Here is a 17,575-nt window from a genome sequence, read left to right as displayed (position 1 = left end):
AAGTGTTCAGCCTGTGTAGACCTTCATTCCCAATTGCTAGGCGATTTTCTATGGCTTGCTCGTCTGGTTCAGGCAAACCTGAACTACGAAGTCATAACTCTGTATGCTGTTTAAACATTTTGACTTTGGACATTAGGTCCGTTGCATCCCAATTCAAGCTGGGGAACTGTGTGAACATTCTGATAATACTCCTTTGACACTCCTTCTTCTGGTAGTACATGGGCTGAGTGTTGCTGTAGCTGCTTTTGCGTGTCTTTCCGAAGCTCCATGAAGACCAGTTATGGCAGGAATGCAGCATGGAGTAATGGCATCTTTGCTTTTTATTCAATTTATTGTTCAGCAACTCCTGAAGCCATCTGTTATAATTGCAACCTTCTCTGACCCGATGTCCATGATGGTTTTTGTTTGAGTCTCCCTCACTCTCTATCGATCCGGCTTATTTGCCTTTCCCAGCTGAGCTAACCAGGAGGAAATTGCCCTGGGAATTCTCAATATTGTCTCTGGATCCCCAAGAAGTCTCATGACATCAAGTCAAACATGGACAAGGAAACCTCCTGCTGATTACCACCTTCTGCCCTCCCTCAACTGATGAATCAATACTCCTCCATGTTGAACAACAGTTGGAATAAGCACTGATGGTATCAGGAGCACAGAATGTACTCTGCGTGGAGGACTATAATGTCCACCACCAAGCACAGTAAGTAGCACCACTATTGACTGAGCTGTCTGTGTCCTGAAGGCAATAGTTACCAGTCTGGGTCTGCTGCAGTAGGTGGTGAGAAAAACAACATGAGGGAATAAACTACTTGACCTCAGCCTTATTGATCTATCTATCACAGATGCATCTGTCCATGACAGTATTTGTAGGAATGACCACCACACATTCCTTGTAGCAATGAAATCCCATCTTCACACTGAGGATACCCTCAATTGTGTTTTGTGGCACAACCACTGTGCTAATTGGGATTGATTCAAATCAGAAGATCTAGTAGCTCAAAATTGGAAATACATGAAATGTTGTGGAGCATCAGTAGCAACAGAATTGTATTCAACCCCAATCTGTAATGTCATGGCCTGGAATAATCCTCATTTTACTATTAGCATTAAATCAGGGGATTAACCCTGGTGTAATGAAAAGCACAGGAGAACATGCCAGGCATAGCATAGATGTCCCTAAAAATGAAGTGCCAACCCGGTGAAGCTACAACATAAGGCTACAAAGCCAAATGCAAAGTGCCAATTACTGCCCCATCAGTCTACTATCAATCATAAGCAAAGTGATGGAAAGTGCTGTTGACATTGCTTTGAAGCAACATTAACCCATCAATAACCTACTAACTATTCAGTTATTCAGTTATTCAGTTTTGGGTTCCACCAGGATCACTCACATCCAGAGCTCATTGCAAACTTGGTTCAAACATGGACAAAAGAGCTAAATTCCAGAGGTGAGGTGAAAGTGACTGTTCTTGACATCAAGGCAGCATTTGACCAAGTGTAGCATCAAGAAGCCCTAGAAAAATGGAAGTCAATAGGAATCAAGGGGAACATTTTCCATTGGTTTTAATCATAACTAGCACAAAGGAAGATGGTTGTGGTTGTTGGAGGTCAATCGTCTCAGGCTCTGGACATTGCTGCAAAAATTCTTCAGGGTAGTGTTCTAGGCACAACCATCCTCAGCTGCTTTATCAATGACCTTCCCTCAATTATAAGAAATTGGGTTGTTCACTGCTGATTGCAGAGTGTTCGGTTCCATTTTTAAGGGTCAGATAATGACCATCTCCATCAACAGAGATTCTAACCACCATTCCTTGACATTCAACAGGATTGCCATCACTGAATCCCCCACAATCAATATCCTGGGGGATTACCATTGACTAGAAACTTAACCAGATCAGGTACATAAATACTATAGCTACAAGATCAGGTCAGAGGCTGTGGTGAGTAATTCACCTCCTGACTCCCTGAAGTCTTTCCACCATCTACAAGGCACAAGTCACTTGCCTGGATAAATGCAGCTCCCACAACACTTAAGAAGTTCAACACTATTTAAGACTAAGCAGCTCACTTGATTAACACTCCATCCACTACCAATCACTCCCTCCACAACTGATGCACAATGGGAGCAGTGTAAACCACCTACAAGATGCACTGCAGAACTCGCTAAGGCTTCTCTGACAGCACATTTCAATGTTTATCGCCTGGAAGGACAAGGGCAGCAGATGCCTAGAAACACACCACCTGCAAGCTCTCCTCCAAGTTACTCACCATCCTGATTTAGAACTATGTTGCTGTTCCTTCATAGTTGCTGGGCCAAATTCCTGGAACTCCCTCCTGAACTAGAAGACAGCTCATTTCCACTTTCTCAAGGGCAACTAGGTATGGGCAATAAATGCTAGCATTGCCAACAATACTGACAACGCAGGAGCAATGAAATAAAAACAAATCTCCATTCACAACCATCTGTTGCATGCTGTTTTTGTGCAGAAACCTCCGCAAACCTCATCCCCAGAAGAACCTAACCAGCGATGTTGATGATAAAACTGAACCCTGAGCCTAGGGAATATAAGAACTGCAGAACACATTGCTTTCTTGATTAAGATCGAAATCAAAACAATGAGCTTACATCAGAAAGTAGTTTCAAGTGTTATATTAAAGACATCTGTAATAGTCTTGGAATGAAACTGCTAGCTGAGCAAATAAATTACAGATCTGTTTCAGACAGTTAATTGAGACTTACAGCTGATTTCTGAAGGTATGGATGAGGGGGATGTGTATTAATGGACAACAGAACATCACTTTGTTTCATAAACCCATGGTGAAAGCTATTGTGCATTAATAAAATTTGCTATTAATTTAAGCACTGGATCTTAATCATGTACTTGACAAATCAATTCCTCCTTTCCCTCGCTTCCATCAGTAAACCACAGACACCCATAACATCAGGATGAATTTTTACATCTCCCTCACTTTGCTGGATATCTAAAATACACTCATAGTAGTGCAGGCAACTGCTGCTAGCAGATAAATGTGGTGACATCATTCAACCCCAGATGGGGTCAAAAGCAGATGTCAACAGCATCCACTTCACTGCAGTCCCTCTGGCAGAATAAGGCCAATGTTGTTTATCTCCTCTCATTCTACACATACATCCATACTGATGAGGTATACAGCATCTACACTGACCAGGTCAGAAGGCGATTGATCTGCTTAGTCAATCACACTATATATGAGTGGATAAATTTATCTAGATTGAAATTCCTCAGTGAACTAGTTTTGTCAGATTGGTGACATGTTTGGATGGAATTCCTATTCGCTGTTAAATTAAGTAATGTAAATGATACTGTTAAATCAAAAAAGAAAATTCAGTCTAAACAAAGTAATAGCTGAAATTGCATATAGGTGAACATTTGCTATGATATAATACTATATGACCGGTGTAAGTTCATTTTTAACATCTGCTTCTAAGACCTATTCAAGCCTTCTCCCTTCAGTTCATGTATTATGTCTCAGCACCTACAGCCAACAAGAGATTTATAGATATTCTGTATTGAAGGCTAAGTTGGATACACAGCCTTAAACACTACTGATATATGAAGCACCATATTCTGCCTGCAGGCCTGCCAATAAAGTAAGGCAATGATATATTGTGATATTGTTATATTATTCGTAAAGAGCAAAGAATTAATTATTATGTGAATATATATATCCTGGGGTGCCACATTCACTGTTGCACTGCAGTCAAATGCTGAGTAACAATGTATCAGTCCACAGCCCCATGGAGTGGTGCAAGAAAATCACTCGATGAAGTTCCAGCAGTTTTAAAAAGACATAACATGGTGGCAGTGGTTGTCTGTGACTAAACCCAAACATTTTAAATGAATTTAATTGAAAAAAAACCAACCAAATTAGTGCCAGAAAGAGAGAAAAAAACTGAATGAACCGTGTGAAAACAAAATTGTATTCCTACAAAAATAGTGTTTAGTTAATAGTGTTTTAGTTTTGTTATTATTATTCATTTACAGGGTGTGGGTGTCACTGGCTAGGCCAGCATTAATTACCCATCCCTAATTGCCATTGAGATGGTGGTGGTGAGCTGCCTTCTTGAACCATTGCAGTCCATGTGGTGTAAGTACACCCACAGTGCTGCTAGGGAGGGAGTTCCTGGATTTTGATCCAGCGAAAGTAAAGGAGTGGCAATGTATTTCCAAGTCAGGATGGTGAGTGACTTGGAGGGGAACTTCCTGTGCTGGTGGTGTTCCCATGTATCTGCTGCCATTGTCCTTCTCGATGGTAGCGGTTGTGGGTTTGGAAGGTCCTGCCTAAGGAGCCTTGGTGAGTTTCTGATGCACATCTTATAGCTGGTACACACTGCTGCCACTGTTTGTCGGTGGTGGAGGCAGTGAATATTTGTGGAAGGGGTGCCAATCAAGCAGTTGCTTTGTCTGGATAGTGTCAAGCTTCTTGAGTGTTGTTGGAGCTGCACTCATTCCAGGCAAGTAGTGAGTATTGCATCACACTACTGACTTGTGCCTTTTAGATAGTGGACAAGCTTTGGGGAGTCAGAAAGTGAATTACTCACTGCAGAGTTCCTAGCCTCTGACCTGCTCTTGTAGCCACAGTATTTATATGGCTAGTTCAGTTCAGCTTCTGGTCATTGGTAATCCCCAGGATGTTGATAGTGGGGGATTCAGTGATGGTAATGCCATTGAATGTCAAGGGGCAATGGTTAGATTCTCTCTTCTTGGAGATGGTCATTGCCTGGCACTTGTGTGGTACAAATGTTACTTGCCACTTGTCAGCCCAAGCCTGGACATTGTCCAGGCCTTACTGCATTTGGACATGGACAGCTTCAGTATCTGAGGAGTCGCGAATGGTGCTGAACATTGTGCAATCATCAGTGAACATCCCTATTTCTGAAGCAGTTGATGATGGCTGAGCCTAGAACACCACCCTGAGGAACTCCTGCAGCAATGTTGTGGTAAAAATCTTAAAACATGAAATCTTGATAGGCCATCCTTATCAGCTATTACTGAAAGTTTGAATTTCTTTTTAAACATTATCGATCTCTACAGGAATTGTAACAGTTGGTGGATCAGCTTATATGGGGCTCTGCACACCCTGAAGTACAAAAATATTTAATTGGAAAGTACAATTCCACAATATTGCAGGCTGGAGACACTGCCAGGGCACTTGAAACCATGAATAGTCAGATAAAAATCCTAACTATCCAACTGGCTAACTTTCAAAAAGAAAGGGCTGATGCAGTAAAACATCAGCAAAAGAACGCGCTCCAGCCAGGGAGTAAGATGTGCAAGAGCGGAGGATGACTACGTGAGTTCACAGAGAAAAGGAAATGTTCCACGTATGGATCAAACTGCAAAGCTTGTGAAGAGCAAAACACTGAGAAAAGATGTGCAGAACAAAGAAGATGGTAAACGAGTTATCAGAGACAAAGTAACAGGGTGAATGAGAGGTAAAAAGAACCAAAACATCGTACCCTGGATGATGATGATGAGTTTGAGGACACAATAGGCATAGGAACAGCTGCATGAAATTCCTGAATGTGACAGTTGCCAGAGAAAAGAAATTCATGCAACCATTCAGATTAAGAAGAGGGTGAGACATCAGCTGAAAACCATAAATTTGAAGCTGAAGCTTGATATCAGAGCACAGCATGCCATCACCCCATTAGGACTTTACCAGAAGGTCTTTCCTGAAAATCTCAAAGTAAATGGATAGCCAAGGAACCGTGCTCTGAAACTGAGCAACATCATGCTAACAGCATACAGGGGAACTGAGATTCGAAATCCAGGAACAACCCAAATCAGAGGGACACACAAAGGAAAAGATGTTACCTGTATGTTCTATGTTACTGAAACAGATGGTCCTGCTATCCTGGGGTTGATAAGCTGTGTAGAGCTGCAGATTATCTCAGTAAACCAGGAGATAAAAGATCTAAGTATAAAGGTCCATCATCTAGTGAACATAACATCACAAGATTGAGTCACATTGGAAACGAAACCAGCAAAGACAAAGAGTTACAAGTGCTCTCTCAGCAAGTAGTCCAAGGTTGGCTTGATAAGATACAACAAGCACAGCCAGCTATACAGCAGTATTGGTCTACTAGAGATGACATTTCACTAGAAGATGGTGTTCTGCCAGCCAGACCCAGAATAATCATACCTAAAACTATGCAGGAAGAACATCTCCTGAAGATGTCTGAAGACCACATGGGAATAGCGAAGTGTAAGCTCAGAGCCAGGTCAGCTGTGTACTGGGTAGGCATCTACAAAGACATTGAAAGACTGGTGTCCACATGCAGTGTATGCCAGAAGTACACAAATACACAGCAGAAAGAAGAAATGATAGTTACTAAAGTATCACTCAGACCATGGCATACTGTAGGAGCTGATTTATTCACATACAGTCAAGAATGGTATCTCATAGTTGTAGACCACTACTCAAAGTTCCCTTTTATTCCAAAGGTGAAAAATTTGAGAGCTACAATAATCATCTCACTGAGCAAGGGATTTCTGAATGAATAATATGTGAGAATAGAACCCAATTCACCTCTGGAGAATTAAGAAATTCACTGAAGAGTAAGGATTAAACATCATTACTTCATAATCATATTAACTAAGGGGACACAGGTTTATAGAAAACACATCCGGATAGTCAAGAGAACCCTCGTGAAATGCCGAGAGACAAAGGAAGACCCAAACCTTACCTTCTTGTTACTCTAATCTACACTTCTCAAAACTGACATGAAACCTCCCACAAAGCTGTGGAATTGAAGAAAAGATAAGACTACTCTGCCAAGCAAAACACTCCCACCAAGTGACCAGGAGGAAGTAAGACAACAACTCACTGATGCAGAGGTAGATGAAGGTCAACACTTCAACAAGTATGCTAAATCCTGCCTGGATTGTTAAAAGGACAAACTGTACATGTATGAGATCTAATAATGAAAATCTGGAACCCAGCAAAAGTTGTTGGCGAAGATGGGACTCCAGATTATATATCACTGAGACTGAATCTGGTAAACAAATGAGAAGGAGCAGAGTCCATATTTGACCTACACCTGAGCTGGAAAAGCAGAAAAGGTCATCAACAACACCAGCAACATCATTAATCAGTGAGACAACATCAGCCGCATCACCAACATGCAGTGCAACAGCATAAAACATCATCAGCAAGTGACACAACATTAGCAACATCAAACATACCTTCTACACGAGGAACAATACACACAACATCACCTATGCAGCATGCCAATTTACCACTGAGAGCGATGAATGTCAAATCTACAAGATCGGGGCACAACGTCCTACCACCTAAGAGATACTGTGAATAATATTTTTGGTAAAGAAAATAAGCTATAAAAGACTCTTAAGATTTCAGTTTATTTATAAAAGTTGATTGTTAATCTTCTTTAGTTTAAAAAAAAAGTTAATTGGAACAGTTAGATAGATTTGGGATAGATTTGGAACACATCTAGCAACTCAAAACTGGGTATCCTTAAGGCGCTGAGGTCCATCAGCAGCAGCAGAATTGTACTCAGCCACAATCTGTGAGTTTATGGCCTGGCATATCCCCACTCTACCGTCACCATCAAACTGGAGTATCAACTCTAGTTTGATGAAAAGTGCAGGAGAGCATGCCAGTAGCAGAACCAGGCTTACCTAAAAATGAGGTGTCAGCCAAGTGAAGCTACAACACAGGACTACTTGTATGCTAAACAGCAGAAGCAGCGTGCAATAGACAGAGCTAAGTGATCCCAAACCAACGGATCAGATCAAAGCTCTACAGTCCTGCCACATCCAATCGTGAATGATGGTGGACAATTATACAACGATCCAGAGGAGGAGGCTGCAAAAATATCGCCATCTTTAATGATGAGGGAGCCCAGCACATCAGTGCAAAAGACAAAGCTAAAGCATTTGCAACCATCTTCAGCCAGAAATGCCAAATGGATGATCCATCTTGGCCTCTTCCTGAGGTCCCCAGCATCACAGATGCCAGTCTTCAGCCAATTCCATTCACTCCAAGTGATATCAGGAAGCGACTGAGGGCACTGGATACTGCAAGGACTAGGAGCCCTGGCAACATTCTGGCAGCTGTACTGAACACTTCAGCTCCTGAATTAGCCACACCCCAGAGCAACTTGTTTCAGTACAGCTACAACCCTAACATCTAACAATGTGGGAGATTGCCCAGGTATGTTCTGTCCACAAATAGCAGTACAAATCCAACCCAGCAAAATACCGCCCCATCAGTCTACTCTCAGTCATCAGCAAAATGGTGTAAAGTGTAATTGACAATGCTACCAAGAGGCACTTACATAGCAAGAACCTGCTCATCGATGCTCAGTCGGGTTCCACCAGAGCCACTCAGTTCCTAACCTTATCACAGCTTTGTTCCAAACATGGACAAAAAAGCTGAACTCAAGAGCTGAGGTGAGAGTGACTGCCCTTGATATCAAGGCAGTATTTGACGCAGTGTGGTATCAAAAAGCTCCAGCAAAATTGAAGTCAATGGGAAATCAGGGGGAAAACTCTCCACTGATTGCAGTCATACCCCACACAGAGGAAGATGGTTGTGGTTGTTGGAGGTCAATCATCTCAGTCCCAGGATGTCGCTGCAGGAGTTCCTCAGGGTAGTGTTTTAGGCCCATCTATCTTCAGCTGCTTCACCAATGACCTTCCTTCCATCATAGGGTCAGAAGTGGGGATGTTCACTGATGATTGCACGATGTTCAGCACCATTCGTGACTCCTCAGATACTGAAGGAGCCAGTTTCCATATATGCAGAAAGACCTGGACAATATTCAAGCTTTGGCTGATAAGTGGCAAGTAACATTTGCACCAAACAAGTGCCAAGCAACGACTATCTCTAACAAGAGAGAATCCAATCATCTCCATTGACATTCAATGGCATGCCATCACTGAATCCCCCACCATCAACATCCTGGGGGTTACCATTGGCCAGAAACTAAACTGGATCAGCCATGTAAATACTGTAGCTACAAGAGCAGGTCAGAGGTTGGGAAATCTGTCATGAGTAATTCACCTCCTGACTCCCCAAAGGTAGTCCAAAATCTAAAAGACACATGACAGGAGTGTGATGGAATACCCTGAAGCTGAACTGGACTAGCTATATAAATACTGTGGCTACAAGAGCAGGCCAGAGGCTAGGAATCCTGCAGTGAGCAACTCACTTTCTGACTCTCCAAAGCCTATCCACCATCTAAAAGGCACAAGTCAGGAGTGTGATGGAATACTCTCCACTTGCCCAGATGAGGGCAGCTCCAACAACACACAGGAAGCTCAACACCATCCAGGACAAAGCAGTCTACTTGATTGGCACCCCTTTTACCCACACCTTAGACAATTACTCCCTCCTCGACCGATGCACAGTGGCAGCGGTGTATACAATCCACAAGATGATATGCAGCAACTCACCAAGGTTCCTTCGACAGCACCTTCCAAACCCACAACCTCTACCACTTAGAAGGACAAGGGCAGCAGATACATGGGAACACCATTACCTGCAAGTTCCCCTCCAAGCCACATATCACCTTGAGTTGGTGTCCCTTCAGTATCGCTGGGTCAAAATTGTGGAACTCCCTTCCTAACAGCACTTGGGTGTACCTACATCACATGGACTGCAGCGGTTCAAAAAGGTGGCTCACCACCACTTTCTCAAGGGCAATTAAGGATGGGCAACAAATGCTGGCCTAGCCAGCAATGCCCACATTCCATGTAACTCCCATAAAAATGCCCACATCCCATATAAAAAAGTTATATTGATATAAAGGCACTATATTTTTTTTACAGAAAGAGGAATGTTATGTTATATTATTTGCAAAGATCTAGGAACTAATTGTTCTATGAATATATATCCTGGGGTGCCATATTCACTGTCACACTGCAGTAATGCACTGTGTAGCAATGTAATAGCCCACCAGCCACAAAGAGAGATGCAAGAAATACACTTCAAGAAGTTTTAGCGTTTTTGACTGTAAAATGTGACTACTTTGAACCTGCTAGGAACCAGAACGCATAACAATGTTAAGGTGCTTTCATTACAATGGTACACTTGTTTTAGATTTAAAGGCAATGAATTTCCATTTTAAGCTGCTTTTCCAGGGTTTCTGTTGCTCTTCCACTGAAGCAGATGAGTGGGAGTATCCCCATGGAACATTTCTACCATAATAAAACAATGTTGCATCATCACTGCACTTCTTCATATTAAAAATAGCTCTCTAAACACAGAGGCCCTGAAATTCCTGGCCCTGGGGAGCAAGGCACTCAGTGGCAATGCATGTGGGGTGGGTGGACTGAGATTTAGAGCAGGATCTGATTGCACCAAATTTTTGTCTCTTTAGTTTAACCACTACAAAATTCCATTGGAAGTGCTTGTTTGCATTTCCTGTGTCTGCCCCACTATGGGATTTGGTCAGGGCTACAGAAGACTTGGTGCCTAGAACCCTGCTCAGCTATATTTCTGGAATGAAGTCCAGCTCCAAACATTTCAGACCTTCAACAGCTAATCCTTGTGAATATATTTATAGTCTGATAAGCCCTCCAGAAACATGCAGTCATGCCTAAATGCCTGAGTGCCATATTGATGCATTGTTAAGGCCAAACTCTAACACTTAAACGCCAGCTGGAAGGTTAATGATTAGTGAGAGTTTTTTGTGCGTAACATAGAGGCATTCAATACCACAAGCTCCTTATCCTTTAGGTCTAAATTATACTGCAATCAGAAAACACAGCCAGGGTCCTTCTACAACCAGATTGAATGAGTTGGCTCATTAGGGGTTCTGTTTAGGAGGAAATTTATTGTAGGGAAAAGAAAATAAGAACTTGCTGTTGATAGCGGGGTGGGGTGCAATATTAGGAAATCAAGTTTTTGATATGAGTTCTAACAGATGAGGCTCACAGCCTGGAACACAGAATAAAAAATGGCTCTCAACAGGTTCTACAATATGCTTGTCTGGTTGAAGAATTTGCATCATAACTACACGACCAAATGTGCAGATATTTATTTATTGATTTGGTATAGTGTGCAAAAGATCTTCTTGATCATGAGAAGTTTCTATACCATCGTTCTACACTGGTTTAATCTGTATCTTAGTCAGTTTTCACAACTGACCAATATTATTGTGGAACCCTATCTCTGTAATCTCCTGCAGCCCCACAACCCTTCGAGATATCTGCACTTCTCTAATTCTGGCCTTTTGAACATCCCCAATTTTAATTGCTTAACCATTGGTGGTTGTGTCTTTAGCTGCTCAGGCCCTAAGCTCTGGAATACACGCCCGAAACCTCTTTGCCTCTCTCCTCTCTTTCACCCTTTAAGATGGTCCTAGCTTATTGACCAAGCATTTGATCATTTGCCCTAACATTGCTTTATGTGGCTTGGTGTCTAATTTTGCTTTGCAACACCCCTCTGAAGCACCTTGAGATGTTTTAGTATGTTAAAGACAGGGTATCAATATAAATTGTTGTTCTTGCTATTTAAATACAGAAATGGGAATACCTACTTCAATGACTGTGCTATGGTAAAAGGGTCCTTCCCAAATGTGAACATGTGAAGTAGGAGCAGAGGTTCCTTGAGCCTGTCTTTGTTCTTCACAGATGCTATATTTATATGGCATTTTCAATTTATTTTCATTCTGTTTAATTGTTTTATTCTAATCGCATTTGTTAGCTAAAATAAACAATGCTGAATCCTGTTCTGAATGTAATGTTACACAGCAATAAAAGTATAGGAGATTACTGCTCAAAATCCAGAATCTTTCAGAGTTAAGCTTGAAGGACAGCTTTGAAATAATGTGGCAGAATATCCTCTTTTTGATTCCGGGTGGGTGTTTCACCACTAAATCCTATCTAAGAACATATGAAAGGAATCCCATGCATCAATCAGCAAACATCAACTTAAATTTGAAAAACATCCCAGTTGAACTTATCTTAATTCAACACAGGTGTTTTCAATGTGCCTTATTTTGTTCTATTCAGATCCAGATAGATGTTTGGATGGTTAAGAGTAGCTATAGTTTTTTTTTAAATGGGTGTAGCTGGAGTTATAAACTGCAATCTAAAAAACAAATTCCATATTTCAGTTCAACATTCAAATTCAGATTCCATGAACGTAAATGTGCCAGTCAGCATGTCAGAAGTGCAATGGCTAAAAGGAAATTATTCACAAGTAACATGCCAATTGTGACAGGCTGGTTGTGATGATGGCACACAAGCTGTATTGGACAGCTTGTCTGTTGGCAATGGGTGACTTTGATGTATGTAGCAAGCTTGAGCATGTTAGGAACACAAGAACATTGTTAGTTAAAATGAACATTAAGCTCCTTAAGCCTGTTCTACCATTTGACTAGGTCATAGCTGATATGTATCTTAACTCCATCTGCCCACCATGGTTCCACAACCCTTAATACTTCTGCTTAACAAAAACATATCAATCTCAGTTTTGACATTTTTAATTAATCTAGCCTCAACAGTGTTTTAGGGGAAAGAGTTCCAGATTTCCATCATCCTTTGTGTAAAAGAAAATTGTTGTAGTAGGGGGAAAGTTGATGGCGTGAGACTGGTTGAATTGCTCTTGCAGAGAGCCAGCACAGATATACAGGCTGAATGGCCTTCTTCTATGATGTAATTATTCTATTATTCTATAAAGAAGTGCTTCCCGATATCATTCCTTAATGGCCTAGCTGTAATTGTAAGATTATACCATCTTGTTCTGGATTCCCACTCGGCTATTTCTAGCATGTTGCAGATATAGCCATTGCTACAGTAAGAATTTCTTTACTGAATTAAAATAGTGATTTACTGTAGCAGAACTTTTATTATAACTAACCCATTAGTTCATTACTTTGTTTCACAAATTAAAGAATAATTGTAATATTGTAGATAAATGACAACTTACACTTACCCTATAGTAGTCTGTGCTGTACACATCTCTGGACATGCCAAAATCACCAATCTTCACCAGCAAATTTTCTCCCACCAGGCAGTTCCGAGTAGCCAGGTCCCGATGAACAAAGTGTTGAGATGCCAGATACACCATCCCTGCTGCTATCTGCATGGCAATATGTAGCATCTGCGACTGAGTCAGCTCTGCCATTCTGTTGCACTGCCCATCACTGAGAAACACAGCATCAGGTCCATGGGACCTGGAAATTTAAGACAAGAGCAATAAGCTAAATTAGTACTTGCAAAGTAGTGCATTGGATTGATGGTAATCTTGACTTCACTCATGAGGAATCACAATGATAAACCTGTATACTTTCACTCAGCAGTACATTCCCTCTCCCTTATGTACATGTTTCTCTACTGCTGTGCAAGACAAAAGACAGATGTAAAGTATAATTGAAGTAGATCATACAGCACTGTGTTAATTTAGCAATAATTAAAATCAATTGCAATTACAGTCTAAGTATTAATAAGATCCTCCAGCTGACCTGAATAATTTGAAATGTGACATTGGACAAATAATAACACAACCAGTCCTGAAATAATACCCTTAACAAGGATGAAAATGTTTTGTGAAAGAAAATGTATATTTGTTCAACATTGATAAAGAGGTGGCAAGTTCCCTTTAAAGTATAAAATGCAAACATATGAATAAAGACCATAGTATTTACAACGTGATGGTGGGGAACACACAAATGTGCCAAAAATTGAGAATAATTGTTTTTAAGTATATCTCAGTGAATTACTTATCAAAAGTCATAAGTCTGGCTGCTGCTTCAATGCAATAGAAGTGGAAAGCTCAGTAAAATATGCAGATGATTTAGAAACATCTGTTTTGCATCATGTTGCGCTCATAATAAATTAGCGTTAGCGACTTCTAACCAACATTTTCACATCTCAAGTTAGGAATCAGATCAGCACACATGGAATGACTTGGACCTCCCTAAGTATTTTCTTCAGTTCTGCTTTGTTTCTTCATAGAAAGATTATTTACAATTTATTTAATTCTTACTCCCCTCACTGAGCAAATGCTCTACATTGCAGAGCAAATCTATGATGAGAAATTTAGGAGCGAATGAAAAGCCAGCAAGAATGAGCAAACCGCTTGAAGCAAATCATTGGATCTGTCTTTCAAAAACATATAGTTTTAGTTTTCTGAAAATCAAGTAATATTTTTGCTGAATTAACTAACACCTTTAAGCAACAATACTAACATGTTCCATCAGCTGGAGAACTGATATAACTGCAGCAGAAAATGAGATTTATCTATAGTATTTTTTAAAATGATATTTATGCTTTGGACACTATACCATTATTTAGCCTTACCTCAGTGGTAGTACTGTTGTGTAAGAACTAGAGAGTACCAGGTCAAGGCTCAATCAGACATTTCAGCATGTAGTCTTGGCGGACACTACATTACAGCACTGTTTGAAGGATGTCTTCTGAATGAGATGCTAAACTGAGGTCCCATGTGCTCTATCAGTTCAATGTTGAAGTTCCTAAGGCATTATTGGAAGAAGTGCAGGAATGCCCTTCTAGTGTCCTGGCCAATATTTAACCCTCATCCAACATCACCAAAACAAATTATCCGGTGATATAATCTCGTTGCTGTTTCTGGGATCTTGCTGTGTGCAAATTATCCACTGTGTTAGCAATTGTAACCACACTATTCAGGTAATTCATTGGCTATGAAGCACTGCACAGTGCCCTGAGGATGTGGAAAGCACCATATAATTTCAAGTTCTTTCTTTTTTATTTATTCATTTTAGGAACTTATGAACAAGAAATATTAAAGACCTTCAAGATCTTTAATAAAGGACCACCCTTGGGATAAGGAGGTGAAGCAGAAGAGATCTTTAAAAATGAACTTGTGTTGATTGTGAACATGACAGCAAGTTGAAGCAAAAGCACTCTCATCATCTTATCAAGATGAAGCTGAAAATGAATGTCCGTCATATGAGCCAAAATGGTGAAAAGACAAACAACAAACAGATGGATTAATATTTCTTCAATCAACATCAGAGCAATTTACTGAATTTTCCTTTGAGAGGGATCTTTCAATGTCCCTGGAGAGAGCCTTGGGAAAGAAATGTTCAGGTGTCTGGCCAATGTAGCTGCCTCTAAGAGTGACCTCATCAACTAATTCAACTGAAAATAAACTCAGCTTCTACTAAGATGCACAGATTGCACTAGATTTCAAACTTATCAAAATCTTAAAACTTTGGTTGGATAAAATAAACCTAAAGTGTATCACCTTGAATCCCGTGAATGGAGGAGGAAAAACCCCAAGGAATTAATAATGATAAAGGGAAATGAAATACTAATACCATCTGTTATGAGTTCCAGTTCTGTGAAGTGAGCTCTACATTTTACCATCATTTTAAAATTTTAGGCTGGCTGGCCAGCCATGTTTCCAAGGTCTCAGGAAACCCAACAGCTGAAGAGAAGCAAGAATGGCTGGATGGGGTAACTCAGTGACTTTCCAACACTCCAAGACTATAAGTTCTTCCCCTTTTTCCCACCCCCACCCTCAGTCCCTCTCGGCCTCTCAAATTTGGCTGGCTGCAAAGGAATCGGGGGAACTGGGTGACCGCTTTGCAGAACACCTGCGGTCTGTCCGCAAGAATGACCCAAACCTCCCTGTCACTTGCCATTTTAACACTCCACCCTGCTCTCTTGCCCACATGTCTGCCTTGGCTTGCTGCATTGTTCCAGTGAAGCCCAACGCAAACTGGAGGAACAACACCTCATCTTCCGACTAGGGACTTTACAGCCTTCCGGACTGAATATTGAATTCAACAACTTTAGGTCGTGAGCTCCCTCCCCCATCCCCACCCCCTTTCTGTTTCCCCCTTCCTTTTTTTTCCAATAAATTATAAAGATTTTCCTTTTCCCACCTATTTCCATTATATATAAAAAAAACCCCACTAGAGCTATACCTTGAGTGCCCTACCATCCATTCTTAATTAGCACATTCGTTTAGATAATATCACTGACTTTAACTTTAACACCTATGTGTTCTATTGTACTATTGTCGTTGACATCTTTTGATGATCTGCTTCTATCACTGCTTGTTTGTCCCTACAACCACACCGCTCCCCCCCCGACCTCTCTGTCTCTCTATCTCTCCGCCCCCCACACACACACCTTAAACCAGCTTATATTTCAACTCTTTCCTGGACTCGAACTTAAGTTCTGTCGAAGGGTCATGAGGACTCGAAACGTCAACTCTTTTCTTCTCCGCCGATGCTGCCAGACCTGCTGAGTTTTTCCAGGAAATTCTGTTTTTGTTGTGAAAAATAATTGAGTTGTGCCACTAAAGTTGGCAGAGCCAGTGCTGCCCTACAGTTGTTATCAGGTTCAGAGTATTATTTCTGTGCTGTAAGAAGCCATTATATTGCAACTTTCTCCTAAGGTTATAATCATCCCACACGTTCTTTCCATCTCTTAGAAAACTGTTTGTTTCGGTGTTTGGGCAAACCTTCCAGTTGTGATAATTCTAATGAAGAGCATAGGAACAGGAGTAGGCCCTTCAGCTTCTCAAGTCTGCTTTACTATTCACTTATTTCATAGCTCATCTATTTCAACTCCATGACCCTACGTTGCTCCATATCTTTTGATTCCCTTACCTAACAAAAATCTATGTATCTAAATCTTGAAAGCCCCAATTGCCCTAGTGTCCTCAATATTGGGGGGTAGAAAGTTCCAGATCACTGCTACAGCCCTGGAGCAGTATTTCCTAACTGGTCCTGAATGGCCTAGGCTCTAATTTTGAGTATGAATGAATGAATGAATATGTATTTTTAAATATTGTTTGTTATTGAGATGTGGGCATTGCTGACAATGCCACATTGTGCATCATGAATTGCCCTGAAAAGATGGTGATGGACCTTCTCCTTGAATCATCACAGCTCTAGTGGTGATTGTGCACCCAACTTGCTGTTAGGTAGGGAATTCCAGGGTGTTGACCCAATGAAGATGAATGGATGGTGAAATATGTTAAAGTCAGAAAAGTGTGTGATTGGAAAGAGAATTGCAAGCGATGGCATTCCCATGATGCTATTCAATGAGATCATGGCTGATTTGTTTCATAAATATATCCATTTGCCTTTGCTCCATATCCCTTTATTTCACTGGTTGACAAAGATCTATCAATTTAAAATTTAAAATTATTAATTGTGCTAGCATGTATTATTTTTTTGTTGGGCAGAGCTCCACACTCCTGCCACATTTGGAGTGAACAAATGTTTCTTAACTTCCCTCCTCAATGGCCAAGCTCTGGTTTTAAGGTTCTGTTCTCTTGTCCTAGACTTTCCACCAGTGGGAAAAGAAAATTCGCTATCTACCCTACCAATTCTGTTCAAAATCCTAAAAAAATCAATTAAATTCCACTTAACCATTTATGTACCCCTCTCTAACAGGTATACCATTTTGGATACTGTTGGGGGGGATGGCCTATAAGGGGAAAATAACAGCAGTAGCCAGAGCAGTGGCACCACGGCTGTCTCTGTTGTTCAGCAGGGGGGGTCAAAGCACAGAAGAGCAATTGTCATAGGGGACTCTATAGTCAGGGGCTCAGATAGGCG

At 41.0% G+C, this 17,575-nt stretch overlaps 1 protein-coding gene across 1 annotated transcript in view; it reads right to left on the bottom strand.

Annotated features, from left to right (window-relative positions):
- ntrk2a (neurotrophic tyrosine kinase, receptor, type 2a) overlaps positions 1–17,575 on the bottom strand; it is a 244,533-nt gene that overhangs the window by 39,324 nt on the left and 187,634 nt on the right. The window contains exon 15 of the mRNA XM_041185273.1: positions 12,949–13,189. Within this exon, the coding sequence (XP_041041207.1) occupies positions 12,949–13,189 (241 nt within the window). The remainder of the gene's footprint in view (positions 1–12,948; positions 13,190–17,575) is intronic.

Source organism: Carcharodon carcharias, chromosome 4 (assembly GCF_017639515.1).
Source record: "Carcharodon carcharias isolate sCarCar2 chromosome 4, sCarCar2.pri, whole genome shotgun sequence".
In the NCBI taxonomy this organism is placed as follows: domain Eukaryota; kingdom Metazoa; phylum Chordata; class Chondrichthyes; order Lamniformes; family Lamnidae; genus Carcharodon; species Carcharodon carcharias.
This window is presented reverse-complemented; position numbering and strand designations above follow the sequence as displayed.